Raw genomic sequence first — 15,015 nt, 5'->3', positions numbered from 1 at the left:
GTATCTCACCATCCTTCTTCTTCTGAGCCAATATGGTCACTTCTTCTCCTTTTGGGAGGTCAAGTAGAAAAAGGACAGCTTCTTCTCTTATGATATTTGTGAAGTCTACATTGTTTACCTGTTAAAATACATTTCACAAATTACTACTGGTCATATTTTAAGATTATAAAAACATTTATCTATGCAGGAAACAAATATATCCAGAGTTTATCTAATTTGAAAATATCACATCTTCAAAAGTGAAAATTTTCATTTTACTTTGGAGAAAAGAATATACCCTAATTTAAAACAAGCAGGAACCAAGTAAATAAAGTGAGTGAAGGTGTAAAGTCACTTAAAGAGTAGTCACAATGCATCCCAACATTAGAGATCATGCACTGCAAAATCCAACCAATTCAGACCAAAAAAGACAACTTCTAATTCCAACTGTTTATTATTATTGCAAAATCTCGGGATTTAAAATTTTAAATTATAAGTTCTATGAATGTATAATAGAGCTCTACTTTTTACTAGGCTCTGAAAAAGAAATCAAAAGGAAACAAGATTAAAAAGAAAGAGTGCATGCATTGTGCCATCTCTGTAAGAGCATCTGTATGGTGTAAGCTCAGTGTCTGCCAAATCAATGTTTAATATTAGACGCTCCTAAGGACCAAAATGTAACTTATCAAAATGTCCCCAGTGACTATGTGCAGGATTACAGGTAGATTTTCTTCTACTCATCTTCTGGAAATTTTCCACATTAAAAAAATTTTTTTTTCTACATGTACTACCTTTATGATATGAAACAACAAAAAAACTATTAAGAAATATTTTTTGTATGATTAGTTCAAACAGGATATGGGGTAGGTAAGAGAATAACAGGTCTGTTTAATTATCCATGTTGTATTTGAGAAAATGTAGACATCATCTGGAGGAATCATAACACAAAGTCAGGTGGAAACCAGTGAGTCAGGAGACAATGCCCTGACTTTCTGACACGTAAGTCTGAAGGGGGAGGAGGAGGACGGGAGTGGCCATAGGCAGCCAGCACAGTCTGAAGGGGCTTGCAGAGGGCTCAGAGGGCAGCTTCTGACCGCGGGCCGCTGCCAAAAGCGACCAAACCCAAGATAGAGATACGAAAGCAAGATAGAAGCAGGGGGCCGCTGACACATCCCAAGTTTTAGGAAGAATGATTAAAGAAGGTAGGAAAAGAACTGAAATGATTAGAGGAGCACCAGAAAAGCAGTGTTATGGAATCCAAGGAAGAAAGCACTTCAAAAAGGACTTGTTAAGAAGGTCAAAACACTAGCAAGAAATACAGGAAAATGAGGGCTGAAGATGACATTAGGTTGGCAATGCCTCATGAAAATTCACATTCAGTCGTGGTTAAGGTGGAAGGCAGACTACACAACTTTATGACACAAGGACTGAAAAGCAAGCAGGGAAGGGACTCAACCAAACCTTCAACAAGTTCAACAGCCAAAGGAGAAAAGACAGACAATGGAAGGCTGATGAAGAACCAAAGGATAGGGAAAGAGGAAAACATGAACAAAGCAGCCATATTCTGGGGCAGGAGGAGAACGAATGCAGGACATGGGCAGGAGGCAGCCTGAATGCAGGAAGAGACCAGAACAGAGGTGGCAACGACAATCTGAGGCAATCTCCTCTGGCAAGAGGAGTAGAGCAGATGTAGGAACTCCCACTTGAGAGATCTGATCTTCCGATTAAAACAGCACATAGTGCATCTGGCAGAAAGTTTGGATATTTTAAAAAGAGGAGAGAAATAAAGATGGTACTACGTTACTAGGCGGCATTGCTTATGGAAAAGAAACAAAAACATACACAAACAAAAAACAAAAGAAAAAGACCCGATTGGCACCCTGCATCTAAACTAGGCTTTCCTGGACTCTCCCCTCTTGTGGGGTATGAAGCTTCAGAGCCCAGGCAGCTTACACATGTGCCTGATGGAAACCCCATGTCTGCACACCTGAGCCATCACCTGTGGTGAAGAAGGTCCTACAGGGCTCTGTGGGCTGCTGCAAAGACTACTCCCACTGGAGAGGAACACCCGCCGCTGCCCTAGTGGCAAGTTGTGGCCCATGGCAGAGTCTAGCCAGCCTAAATGTTTAATTGAACTTAAAATAACTGGTGGATATTATGGGGCTCTAAGACTTACTTTTTTTAGGTTCTATGAACATGAGTGATTAACACGAGACCAAAGCACCACACTGTGTAGTAACAACACAGCAGTGAATAAGAGCAAAGGCAGGAATGAGAGACCTGATGGATTCTCAATCTGCATGCTAAATTGGTTCTAGACGCTACAACAGATTACAAGCTAACTGCGATAGTGAGTCTCCTGTGTCTGATGCCTTTTTCTAAAGATCTAAGTACTTTGAAACCACATAAGTTGACCACTGACATACCCTGAGAATCTGATCACCCTCTTCCAAGCCTTCTTTGGCAGCAGGGCTATCTTCAAGAACGCCAGCTACAAATATTCCAACATCATTTCCACCAGCCAGCCGCAAACCCACACTATCTCCTTTCCTGAATTTTACTAATTTCATGCTGGGCCTGTTAAGACAAATATTTCATTTGAAACAGTTAAGAGAAGCTTGAAGAGTTATAGCAAACTACTACAATAAAAACCATATTTAGAATAAAACAAAGGACCATCATCTCTAAAATTTGCCCTACACCTCTAATTTACTGAATAAAATTTATCATTAGAATACCAAACCAGATTTAATAGCACTTTCTTTTAATTTTTGATTAACAAAATAAGTTTCGAAATATCCAAATTCAATATGTAAGTACTGTTTTACATAATAATTATAAAATTACTTCATAACAATGCTTTCCCAACTCTGAGTCTTGGATTTATGTGGTACATTAACAATGGCTAAAAAATCTTCCATTTCTCCCACCCCAATTCATACCATATCATCTCTACTGAATAACTAAGAAGCACTATTGTACGAAGGTAGAAACTGAGCATAAACTGACAAATTTCCCTAATGCCAGAGAGTCAAAAACAGGCTCTAAGCACTGTAATCTCTATACCCAACAGACAGCGGTTTTGAAACTTTGCAGTTAGGGGACTCCTTCAGTAGTTCACACAGATCACTTACTCTGCAGCCCCTTTGAATTTTAAACAAAAAGCTTATCATCATTCAGCCTTTTGGGATTAGCCCCATATTTAAGCTCTGCCCCCTTCTTGCTAGAGAGAATGGAAAGGAATTAATGCAGGCACATTCCTCTACTATCAGTGTAGTGTCAAAGCTCTGTGACACTCCTAAAACACCAAAGAATGCCTTAGAAGAATGGCTAGACAGAAACACATCGTAACTAAGCATTACCCTTTTGGGTAATTAATTACAAATTACATACATAATTACAAATTTCCCTTCTAGGTTTCTATAACCATCCCACATTCCAAGCCAAGAAGACACACAATTCTACCTATTCTGACACGATGTGTGGGAAAAAGTCCTTTTCCTCTTAATTTACTAAGTAACAATGAGCAAATAATTAGAAACTAGTAGTAACGAAAAAAACACAAATCAAACGAATGAATGAGTTGAGGGAAGAGAGATGCCTCATTCTTTAAAACCAACTAAAGACCACCTTAGCTTTCAGAACGTACAAGGTAGTCACATTTGACCTTGTTTCTTCATGTAGAACTAACATTAGCTAGATGGAAACCTGAGAGTCTGTAGGTCAGATGAGGTCACTTACTGCCAGGGCTGGTGGTACCCTCAGTGCCCCAAATCCATTTACTGGCTTTACCATGGAGGGTGTGAGTCCCTCAGCTGTGATGGATCCTACTTTTCCAACTGCATCAAGAGCCTTCTGACAGACTCCTCTCCCAAACCAACTGTACAGACAGCTCTTTTAAACATTTCCTTAAAGTCCTTAAGGCGCCAGGTCCCTCAAGTCCTCTCCTAACACTGACCCATCTAGTGCACCTCAAAAAGTAAAATAGCTGATTGTAGTCTGCATCCTTTAGTAAAACCTGGCTTTTTATTGATAAAACCACTGTTCAAGGACAGCTCTACGCCCCATCTTAGGGTCATGTGCCCTACATGCCTAATATTTTATACTCTGCCCTGTGTTATGTCAACCACATGCAATAGCAAAAATCCTTCTGCCTCAAATCCAGTCACTGAATCTGAATGAATAACTAAACCTTTCCCGGCTAAGCTACAAATCCTGCCCACATTCTCAGTTCTCTTTGGTATCTGTCCTTCAGTGCTCCCTCAGGGAAACAGGTCTCTGGAATCTAGTTATTAAAGTTTTCGTAAAACTTACAGAGTTAGGAAAGCTCTCAGGCCATTCTTTTTTTTTTTGGCTGCACTGGGTGTATGCTACTGCCCACGGGCTTTTTCTCTAGTTGTGGTGGGCAGGCCTCTCATTGCGGTGGCTTCTCTTGTTGCGGAGCATGGGCTCTAGGCACGCGGGCTCAGTAGTTGTGGCGCACGGGCTTAGTTCCTCCACGGCATGTGGGATCTTCCCGGACCAGGGCTCAAACCCGTGTCCCCTGCATTGGCAGGTGGATTCTTTTTGTTTTTTTGTTTTGTTTTGTTTTGTTTCTGCGAACGTGGGCCTCTCACTGTTGTGGCCTCTCCCGTTGCGGAGCAACAGGCTCCGGACGCGCAGGCTCAGCGGCCATGGCTCACGGGCACAGCCGCTCCGCGGCATGTGGGATCTTCCCGGACCGGGGCACGAACCCGTGTCCCCTGCATCGGCAGGCGGACTCTCAACCACTGCGCCACCAGGGAAGCCCGGCAGGTGGATTCTTAACCACTGCTCCACCAGGGAAGTCCCCAAAATGTATAATTTTAAACTTGTGATACTTTCACCTATTTCAGGAGCCATTTCTCTCTACCAAGCTAGGTCTTATGGTAATAACCCAATTTTCTTTAGCAGAGAAAACAGATGAGAGCAGAGGTCTACATCTAATCTACTTTAGGAAATCTGGTAATTTTCCATTATTCATGTCATGTCTCTTTTACCAGAGAGGCAACAAAAACTAATCTGATGATCATGATAGTTTGAAATCTGGATATAAAATCTACATCTCAATCTCAATGTATAAAATATAAAGTAATAGAAGTTGTGAATATCAAAAACTTACTTTTGAGTTGCTAACTAATCTAGAACAGGTTTCTCAACCGGAGGTGATTTTGCCTGCAGGGAACATCTGTCAGAGCCTAGAGATATTTTTAGTTGTCACAACTGGGTGTGTATGTGTGTGCTACTAGCAGCCAGTGGCCAGGGACGCTACTAAGCATCCACCATGTAAAGGACAGTCCACCACAATAAACAATTATCTGGCCCCAAATGTCAACAGCGCTGAGATGGAGGAACACTGATTTGTTTTTAAAATGCTAGGGCTTTAGAATGCCTGTGAAAATTCTGATGTTTAAATAGAAAGCAATTTTCTAGTTTTGTAATTCCTAATCTAAAAACTAGGTAGAGAAAAAAACAGTGGTGAGAAAGAAGTAAACATCTTAAATGTTTCTTTGTTGTTCTCTAATCTCTAACTATTCTATCATATAAATAATTTTAAAAACCAAAACAAACACTAACCATAGCATTTAATAGTATACACTGTCTTTAAAAGCATATATAATATGGTTCGCAATTGAATTCTCAATTTAAATAATCCTTAGTAACGGGCAGAGGAGACAACACAAGTTTAAAACCACATTACCGAAGAATCCCATCTTCATGAGTTGCATTAGGCAGGATCCCATCAGATGGACTGACAGGTAAATCCACGTCTGGCTGTCCAACCTGAGCATACACAGGCTTTGGTTCTAAAAGAAAAGAAAATTTAAATTATGCAGGAATCACTTTACAAAATGGAATAACAAAGCAAGCAACCACTGAAATAACCAAACAATAAAAAGTCTGCAAAATACAGCAAAAATGTAAGTTCAGAGAACCTGATCAGGAACATATATACTACATATGCATATACTGGGGTACATTTTACAGTTATAAATTCTGGGATCTTTATAGCATGTATGCACGTTACATGGTCACCTATGCTTTCTATAGCTCCAGCTGTTACAGTCTGAAAAGTATACTTTTTAGGGAAGAATAACAGAGGAAGAAGAATATAACAAGAGAGAATCCCTACATTTCTCTGTTAAGACTGTCAAAGTAGCCTTCTTTCTTCACTCTGATACAGTTTATTTTTAAATTTCCACATTCCTGCCACTAAATAATCAGAGCAGAAACAGGTTTTGAGAGAAGGACCTGAGAGACAGTAGAACCAGGACCTCCAGGCCTGTCAAGCAACTGGATCTCAGAACCTTGCAGATTCTTATGTGTGGTCTTATATACAGGTCAGCAAGGTATACTTCATAAAGTGTTTCTGAAAACACTTTCAATAGACAAGAGAACTTTAAACAGTGTCTAAAGCCAATCTAATGTTTCCCTTAATGAGCAGTACTGGAAAACAACCTCACTCAGTGTGAACAGCTGTGAACCACAAATAACTTCTATCTGGAAAATCTGAAAAACATTCACCAACGTTTACTGATATACGGCAACCTCCCACTTACAAAGAAAATGCTGGAAGTACAGAAAAATTCACACATGGGTAGTAGGTAGCAGCAATAGTAGTAGTAATAATAATTGCATCTTTATATTTTCTGTAAATATAATTCTGTAAATTGTGAAACAATTTAGTCTGAATGCAAATGTTTCCTGCACTCTAGGCTAGGCTTACCTGGAAGATTGGGTGTTTGTTTCTCATTTCTTTCAACTGTAACTTCTTCCACTGTTTTAGGTGTGTGATCATCTGCATGCTTTACAGGAGTTGAGACAGCCCCGGGTTTAGAAATTCTCTCTTCCTCTCTGCTCCGGAGACTATACATCAGTAAAATAAAAACTTATGAGCATGCCAAGACAATGTCAAAAAAGGGTGACAAGGGACTTGCTCTAAAAGATAACAAAATATTGTAAAAACTTAGTAATTAAAACTAGAGTGCTACTGCCACAGAAACAGATAAATAGATCCATGTAACAAAACAGAAAATGGAGAAATATATCCACAGTACCAAAGTTTATTACGGAAGCAGCAGCCCAAAACTGCTGGAAGAGAACACACTGTTTAATAAACAGTGTTTAGAACAACTGTCCACAAATTTAGAAAAATTAGATCTCTATGCATATCAATGACATAAGTATAAATTTCAGATAAAGTCTTAAACATAAAATATATTTTAAAAATCTTATCAAAAATAGAGGACTCTTAAAGTAAGATTCAGTGCACAAAATGAAGTGAATACATAAAAAGTTTAAAAAGGTGTGAAAATAATTTGAAAAAATATGTCTTAGGTTGAACCAAATGAATTTTTTTTAAGTTCAAACAACTGAACATTAGCAATTTGACCAAACAAATGTAACAGGAGTTCAATTTTAAGACTATATATTGATCTAACAATACATATAATAAGAATTTGATATTTAGAACATACGCAAACACACTTTTTAATTATTTTAGAATAAAAAGAGCCAATATGTGAACTCATGGACAAAAATGAAAAAGACCTTGGGCTTCCCTGGTGGCACAGTGGTTGAGAATCTGCCTGCTAATGCAGGGGACATGGGTTCGAGCCCTGGTCTGGGAGGATCCCACATGCCGCGGAGCAACTAGGCCCATGAGCCACAACTACTGAGCCTGCGCGTCTGGAGCCTGTGCTCCACAACAAGAGAGGCCGCGATAGTGAGAGGCCCGCGCACCGCGTTGAAGAGTGGCCCCCGCTCGCCACAACTAGAGAAGCCCTCGCACAGAAACGAAGACCCAACACAGCAAAAATAAATTAATTAATTAATAAACTCCTACCCCCAACATCTAAAAAAAAAAAAAAATGAAAAAAACCTAGAAACAGACTTCCCATAATATGGAAAATTTCTCATCAAAGGAATAAGCTGGAAGGATGCTCACCTGTGTTAAGTGAAACAAACTACTATCTGAGGAATATGTGCAGAGCCTGATCTTTTCAAATTATTTTTAAAACACACAGAAACTCTATGATGCTAAAATGTTTGCACGAGTACGGAGGAAAGCTTAATTCAAGAAGGAGATCTGGGATGAGGTGGAGTTGGCAGATTTGGCCTATTTCACCTAGAACGTTCTAACGAGCATACAATGCTTTCATAATTGAAGATTAAAAATTAAAATATTAAAGTTACAATGAAATAGAGTTATATCTGGAGACATGAAAATAGCCCCAAAATAAAATGTGAAGAACAAACTGCAGAATATACGTGGTGTGACATCACTAAGGTATTAAAGAAAACTCTCCACAGCTACATAAACACATGTCGACGCCACATGCAGAAAGACCCAGACGGACAGAGGCGACAGAGGTTCTCGGAGTGGGGAGCAGACAAAACAGCAGCCCAGGGAAATCTGAGATTTATCTCCACTATTTCAGTTTTCCTAAGAAAATATTTACATAGTACTTATGAAGTAAAGACGGAAATGTTTTTAAATATTTTAAAATAATGTTCATTATTTAAAAATGGAATTAAGTCTAATTTTAAACAGTGAATTTGATTCTATTACTGCATATTATTAGCAGTCTCGTACCAGGAAAAAATTTCTTCCCGTTATCCTCTTGAAAAAATAAAACATAAGCACTTTTCAGAGTTTCTATTTTCATGTTCATCTAACTACTCAGTGGGGGTGTATTCCAGTTTTAAATTATATGTATTAAATGAGCTGCATGTAAGTAGAACAGTCTTTCAGAAAGTAAAGCCAAGATATCTTCTAGCTCAAACCAGAATGAACTTTCTAAATCATAAAAGGTTAAAATTTTTAGCCACTGCTTATGTAATAAAATCTTACATACAATTAGTCTAAGTATAAATAAATACAGTTAAACTCTATCCCCAAACTGCTCTAGGCACCTCAGAATATAAAGGGAAATACAAAATAATAAATTCTCCTTGCATTCTTTGCACTGAAAAATGCAAATGATGCATTCTCATTGCATCTTTATAGATGCAATGAGATGCAAATCTCACTGAAGAGAATGAGATTAAAGAACTACATAATTTTAGTAGTTCTACAGATTTTGTTGCTCTGCAACAGACTTTAAAGACTATTTGCTTAAAAAAGATCAAAAAACAAACGTTTCCAATCGATTTTCTTGTTTCTTGTAACTTAAAAATTCTAAACTTAGAATGTGACCAAGTGACATTAATGATAACTAAGAATCAATGATAATATTTTAATCTGAACGTCCTCCCCAGTGATAACCAGGACTGTCGTGCAATAGGGCTCTTGCTCCGTACATCACACGGAACTCCCGCTAGTAGAGTTGGCTAATTTTCATACTCTATACCACCTTTCTTTAATATAATTATTATGACTTAACATTGCAGATGGGTGGAACGCACATCATTCTATTAAATTTTTCATACAATTAATATTTGGAAAAATCATTGTTCATTTTTAGTGTATTTCCATTATCTACCAAAAGATGGAAGCATTATTCAATACATGCAGATTTGGAGCCGTGCTGTTAATGGAATTGTGAAGCAAGTCATCTATGTAATTTAAAATTTTCTAGAATCCATATTAAATAAATGAGGTGAAATCAATTAATACATTTTATTTAACTCAGTATACCCACAATATTATTTAAGTAATCAATATAAATGATTAATGAGGTATTTTACACATTCTTTTTTGTGTACTCAGTCATCAAACTCCAGTGTGTAGGTTCACACTTACGTCTCTATTTAAACTGGCCACATTTCAAAGGCTCCACAGCCACATGTGGCTAGTGGCAATGGTGTTGGGCAATGAAGATCTAGAGTAACAGTATAGAACAAAATAATCAACTTTTCCAAACATTTAAAATGTTCTACTATGAGCATGTATGACCATTAAGTCTATTATAAGACAAAGAATAGAATTTAGACACACAGAATCAGCCTACAATCAGGGGCAGTTATTGAAAGTGAAGCCATAAAAAAGGAAAATATATTTTCCCCAAACCTTCCTTACATAGTTCTACCCTAATGGCTCCCATGTAATATTTAAGCTTTAGTAAAAAACAACTTTTGCTATTATGAGTCAAGCCAGCTTTATACAAAAACCATCTTTGTCCTGAGTTGGACTCATGTTTATCTACCACACTCTGGCTCCTAGTAGCCTAGAAAGAAACTCCAGGCATTCTAGGGGACCTTGAGACCCTCTGAAGGGTGTTTTTGTTTTTCCCCTGGAGGGTAAGCAGATAGGTTTTGTTTTTCAGATTTTTCACTTGTACATATTAATCTAACGGTAATGATCCATTAATCTAGAGACTTTGGGCTGGTTAAAAGCTCTGCGGAACAGCTGTTAAGACAAAGTCTCTGAAAGAGAGTTTTTACAGTCACATAAATGGGCTCATTGTAAACAGAGCCTTAAATTGTATCCAGTCAACTCTGTAAGTACAGTAGCAGATTAACACACATTCAACCAGATCAGCAAAGGGTAACAGATTAAGTGCAAAACTTCAGGTGTAAAGTCACAGCTGTTTGGGACCACTTAGTGCAGGCAGAGGGCAGGCAGCGAGGTCAGGAGAGGGACCTGGAGAGACACTGCAGGAGGAAGGGGCTCTCCTCCGTCCCCTCGGCAGCCCCTGCAGGACACAGGGGCCAGAAGCACTCAGTGGCCAGCAGCTTTCCCCAGACACTTCCTAGGTTGGTTTTACAGTGCGCGGTCTCTGACAAGACACCTCCTCAAGATTGGCTTTCCCAAGCCCCTTGGAGGGCAGATTTCCTGCAAGTTCATCCAGTGACACCACAGTGAATTCTCTGCCATGCAGTGGGCCTCAGGTGTTGTGAGGACAGGTGGGGAAGCTTCTTCCTTTGGCAAATCCATCTCAGCACCAGGGGAAGGACCTGCTCCTTACATCTGATTCTTATATTTTTCAGTTCTCTTTATTTATTACTGGCGAATCCCTTGTCACTCCACTCTCGTTATATTTAATCTCTTTGTATTAAATTCGCTCTGTTCACAAGAAACTGTGCTTTCTGTCTTTTAGACGCTGATGAAATATGTCAGACTGCCAATTCTTCAAGGAGTTTTATTTCTGATTTCTAGTTCTCAAACACCTCCCCATCTGACTGGTTACATCTTATTTAAAACTGATCTTAATACAGGAAATAAACTGAGGCTGAATGTTCACTGTAATAAAAAATCCTTTTATAAAGCTAATTTCCTCTTATATAATAAATGACTCATCCTACATAAGCCAATTTATAATTTCTTTTCAGAAACTCATTTATTGCATAAAGGTAGGCAAGATCTACACAGCTTAGGATGAACACAGCAACTAGGTACCCTTTAAAGGCCACTGGACTATCTCAGCCCCAATTATCAATAAAGATAGAAACTTAGAAAGTAACTTAACCAGACTCCAAAGTTCTTCTCCACTGGCAGGGACAGTTCGGCATGGAGGGCTCCTAATACATATGAGAAAGAAAAACTAAGGCACACTCAAGTCTGACTTCTCAGAATATTGCAGCCATTGCTAATCTTCTAAATTTCATATGGAAACAGATATTTACATACTGCGGTTCCTCCTCGACAGCAATTCAAAAATTACAGCATGGCACACAGACGATTATAGGGATGAAAAAGGCAGAGAGATGTGGAGATTCTGGGCTGGTACTTGGGCAGAGAAGTGAAGAGCTGCCCAGGGAGTATGCTGAGAAAGCAGGGGGAATAATTACCTTATATCTACTTGGCTACATTTGCAAGCAAAGTTCTCACAATTTAAATTTGTTCTTTATACATTGTAATCTATTTTCAAAAATATATATATGTGTGGTGTACATTTTTGAAAAAATATGAGTGTCTGTATTGCTCACTTTGACAAATGGCTTTCTGGCAATAACCTAGCTACATATTTATATGAAGCCTATCAGCTTGTACAGAGATTCTCATCTTGCATGTTCCTTTATGATGATAATGACTAACCTAGTCCATCTGAATTAGAAAACAGATCTGTTGTTCAACAAGTGTAATTGAAAAAATGATCAATTTTTAGTAAGGAACAACTGGGGAAAGACTAAGAAGGACCCTTCTTTCACTTAAGGGACAACAGCATCATCAGGGCTTCACTGGTGGTATGATTATTACATACTTAGATTAATATTTAGAGTAAAACAAGCCTTGATTGTGCAGTATGTTTGGCTGATTTTATAACAAGAGACCAGTGTTACCATACTCTTCATTTTTTATTAACATTCTCTCAAAGGCAATAAAGAATTGTCCTACGTTATTTAAACTAGAAATAAGATTTTTCATATACTTACTACTTTTACACGTGAGTGGAAGTCTGTTTTTATAATATTTTATGTTTTATATTGTACAAGAAAATAGTTCTCAGCTGATGGAGTAAATAAAATGTACACTTTTACTTTAAAAATAGTGACTATAAAGTATAATATTTAAGCTTGCCTTGCTGTCATTAGGTCCATGAACTCCTCTTAGGGGTTAAAATCCATCACCAATCACTGAGCACAACACTACTAGACCTTGGTCTATATTAACTAGAGAAATGTATCAGCTATGGTCCTCCCTCAGCCCTTCCCCTTACAAAGCATATGAAAACAAAACCTCAGTTTGGAGTTTTAATCCTGTAACCGAAAATTCCCAAGGATTGAAAGTAACAGTTGGCTCTTATCTGAATAACAGAAGTTCAGGATGGGTCTTTAATATTCCACTCACTTTCAAAGGTTAGACAAAGAATCTTATTTTAAAAAGATTTAGTAACAATTCAAGTGATAAACTTTGAAGTTTCACATTCTCCCTAACCAATTTTCCAAAACAGGAAAAAAAAAAACGTTTAAGAACTCCAAATCCCTGGCTATGTTGCCCTTGTGGTCCAGCCACACCAGTCACCTTGCTGTTCTTCCAACAAGCTGAATGTATCTCCATCTCTGTCTTATTCTGGAATGATCTTCCTTTGGCTGGCTCCTTCTCACTCACTCATATCAAGAAAAGTTGACCGTAGAGAAGCCTTCTTTCTGCCCAAGCATGTCTCTAATACTGCCCCCTCTTTCTGCACTGTCACATCACCCTGATTTTCTTTACCGCTAATGCAAATTACTGTTTCATATTTCAAACGCATTTATCAGTTTTATTCACTTGGATATAAGCTCTATGGTACAAGGGATCTTGCCTAGATTGTTGAGGGCATAATTTATAATCATACACTGACAACATGTGCATTATCAAAAAATACTTCATAGGGGTTTCCCTGGTGGTGCAGTGGTTGAGAGTCCACCTGCCGATGCAGGGGACACGGGTTCGTGCCCCAGTCCGGGAGGATCCCACATGCCGCGGAGCGGCTGGGCCCGTGAGCCATGGCCGCTGAGCCTGCGCGTCCGGAGCCTGTACTCCACAACGGGAGAGGCCACAACAGTGAGAGGCCCACGTACCGAAAAAAACAAAACAAAACTTCATAAAGGAAAAATGAGCGGGGTAATGTCAAAATTACTGGTGAAGGAAAAAATCTTTCAACCTTCACTGAAGAACACTCACTGTGCTGACTGCTGATCACTCACCATCAACTGTGCACGGCACAGGAGGCATAGAAAAGGAGGCATCAATTGTTGATTAAATTCACTGAGATTTAATAAACTGAATCTCTCTACCTGACTATCTCTGAGGTGAAAGCGGGAGGGAAAAAAGGATGCAGGACTCCACAGCATGTCTGAAAAAGAAAATGTAATAGTACCTGCACCAAATTAATTACCAACAGTATCACATATAAATCTTGTTTTGAATCAAGCATCTTTCAAATTGGAGGTAATAAAATCTTTTCTACCTAAGACAAAGGACTAAAACCAAGGATCAGGGGAAAAAACCCTGAAATTCACCAGTCAGAAGAAGGTTATACTTCTCTACATTTTGAAACAGTAAAAAGAAATGTTCAGCTTATGTATATGGATGTTTCCACAATAATTTTTAGCCTATTGGCAAAGTTCTATGTATGTTCCAGACAGAACTACACAATATCTAACAGAAACGATATATACTAGGGCAAAAGAATATTTACAGCTCTCTAAACTCAAAGAAAACAACTATGGAAGGTGACATATAAGGTGTGTAAATAAAAAAACTAGATCTTTAATTTAAAAGCCAAGGCTTCTCTAAGGTATTTAAGCAGAAACACCATATGCCCTACATGCATGTGTATGAGGACTCACCTGGCACTCTGAGAGAACAAAGGCATGAACCTGCATTCAACCCTGATGATACAGGTGGACTGTATAGTTAAAGGATTTTTGATCCCATTATTTAACTTGATTATTTAACTTGGCTCAATGCTCCGATTTAGGCTAGAAATTCGCATTCATAAGAACAAATTTAATCATCATATATTTGTTACACCATAAGCAGTATCAATACTGACACCACTAACTTCAGAATTCAGTGGAGACATTTCTCTCAAGAGAAACAAACAATGAAACAAGTATTTTAAACTTCTACAGTTTTAATCTCTAGACTGCTTTCAAGTACTTCAGAAGCAATCATTTTTATGAAATAGATATGCTAAATATAAATCAGACTTTTTCCTGTTTGTTAAAATATACAATTCCCTAAAAACCTTAAACAGCTTATTCTCAGATGCACCTTGTCAGTTTATGGAATGACTGAGTATAAGAAATACAAAATACAAACCTTTACAATGCAAATTTTCTACAGTTGAACCTTATCCTAACTGGTCTGAGCTTTTACTGTAATAGAATTTTTTCAACAATGCGACGGCTTATGATTAATCAGTAGCATGAGAGTCACTTTTATTAAAATAGTTTATAGAACAGAACCAAAAACGTAAACATATGTTGCTCCTCTAGGGAGAAAACGCATAAAATGGATCTGTTAAATTAACTGTAAATACTAGGGAGAGTACAATATAACCAAACAGAGGCTTAGAACACACTCTGCAAATCCAATACTCTCTAGTCATGCAGGGACTGCAGTGAAATCAGTGAAAGAGTCTTCTC

General features: G+C 38.2%; 1 protein-coding gene across 12 annotated transcripts in view; it reads right to left on the bottom strand.

Annotated features, from left to right (window-relative positions):
* The window catches only part of TJP1 (tight junction protein 1), a 350,674-nt gene that overhangs the window by 30,564 nt on the left and 305,095 nt on the right, over positions 1 to 15,015 (bottom strand). For all 12 annotated transcript variants that reach the window (XR_003429203.1, XM_027089108.1, XM_027089109.1 and 9 more), the window contains 4 exons: positions 6,725 to 6,864; positions 5,699 to 5,804; positions 2,406 to 2,556; positions 10 to 118 (listed from right to left, as the gene is read on the bottom strand). Coding sequence is in view for 11 of the 12 variants with exons in the window: in XM_027089108.1 (XP_026944909.1) it covers positions 10 to 118; positions 2,406 to 2,556; positions 5,699 to 5,804; positions 6,725 to 6,864 (506 nt within the window). In the remaining variant the exon portion in view is untranslated. The remainder of the gene's footprint in view (positions 1 to 9; positions 119 to 2,405; positions 2,557 to 5,698; positions 5,805 to 6,724; positions 6,865 to 15,015) is intronic.

Source organism: Aethalodelphis obliquidens, unplaced genomic scaffold (assembly GCF_003676395.1).
Source record: "Aethalodelphis obliquidens isolate GAN/ISIS:26980383/991018 unplaced genomic scaffold, ASM367639v1 scaffold65, whole genome shotgun sequence".
NCBI lineage: Eukaryota > Metazoa > Chordata > Mammalia > Artiodactyla > Delphinidae > Aethalodelphis > Aethalodelphis obliquidens.
This window is presented reverse-complemented; position numbering and strand designations above follow the sequence as displayed.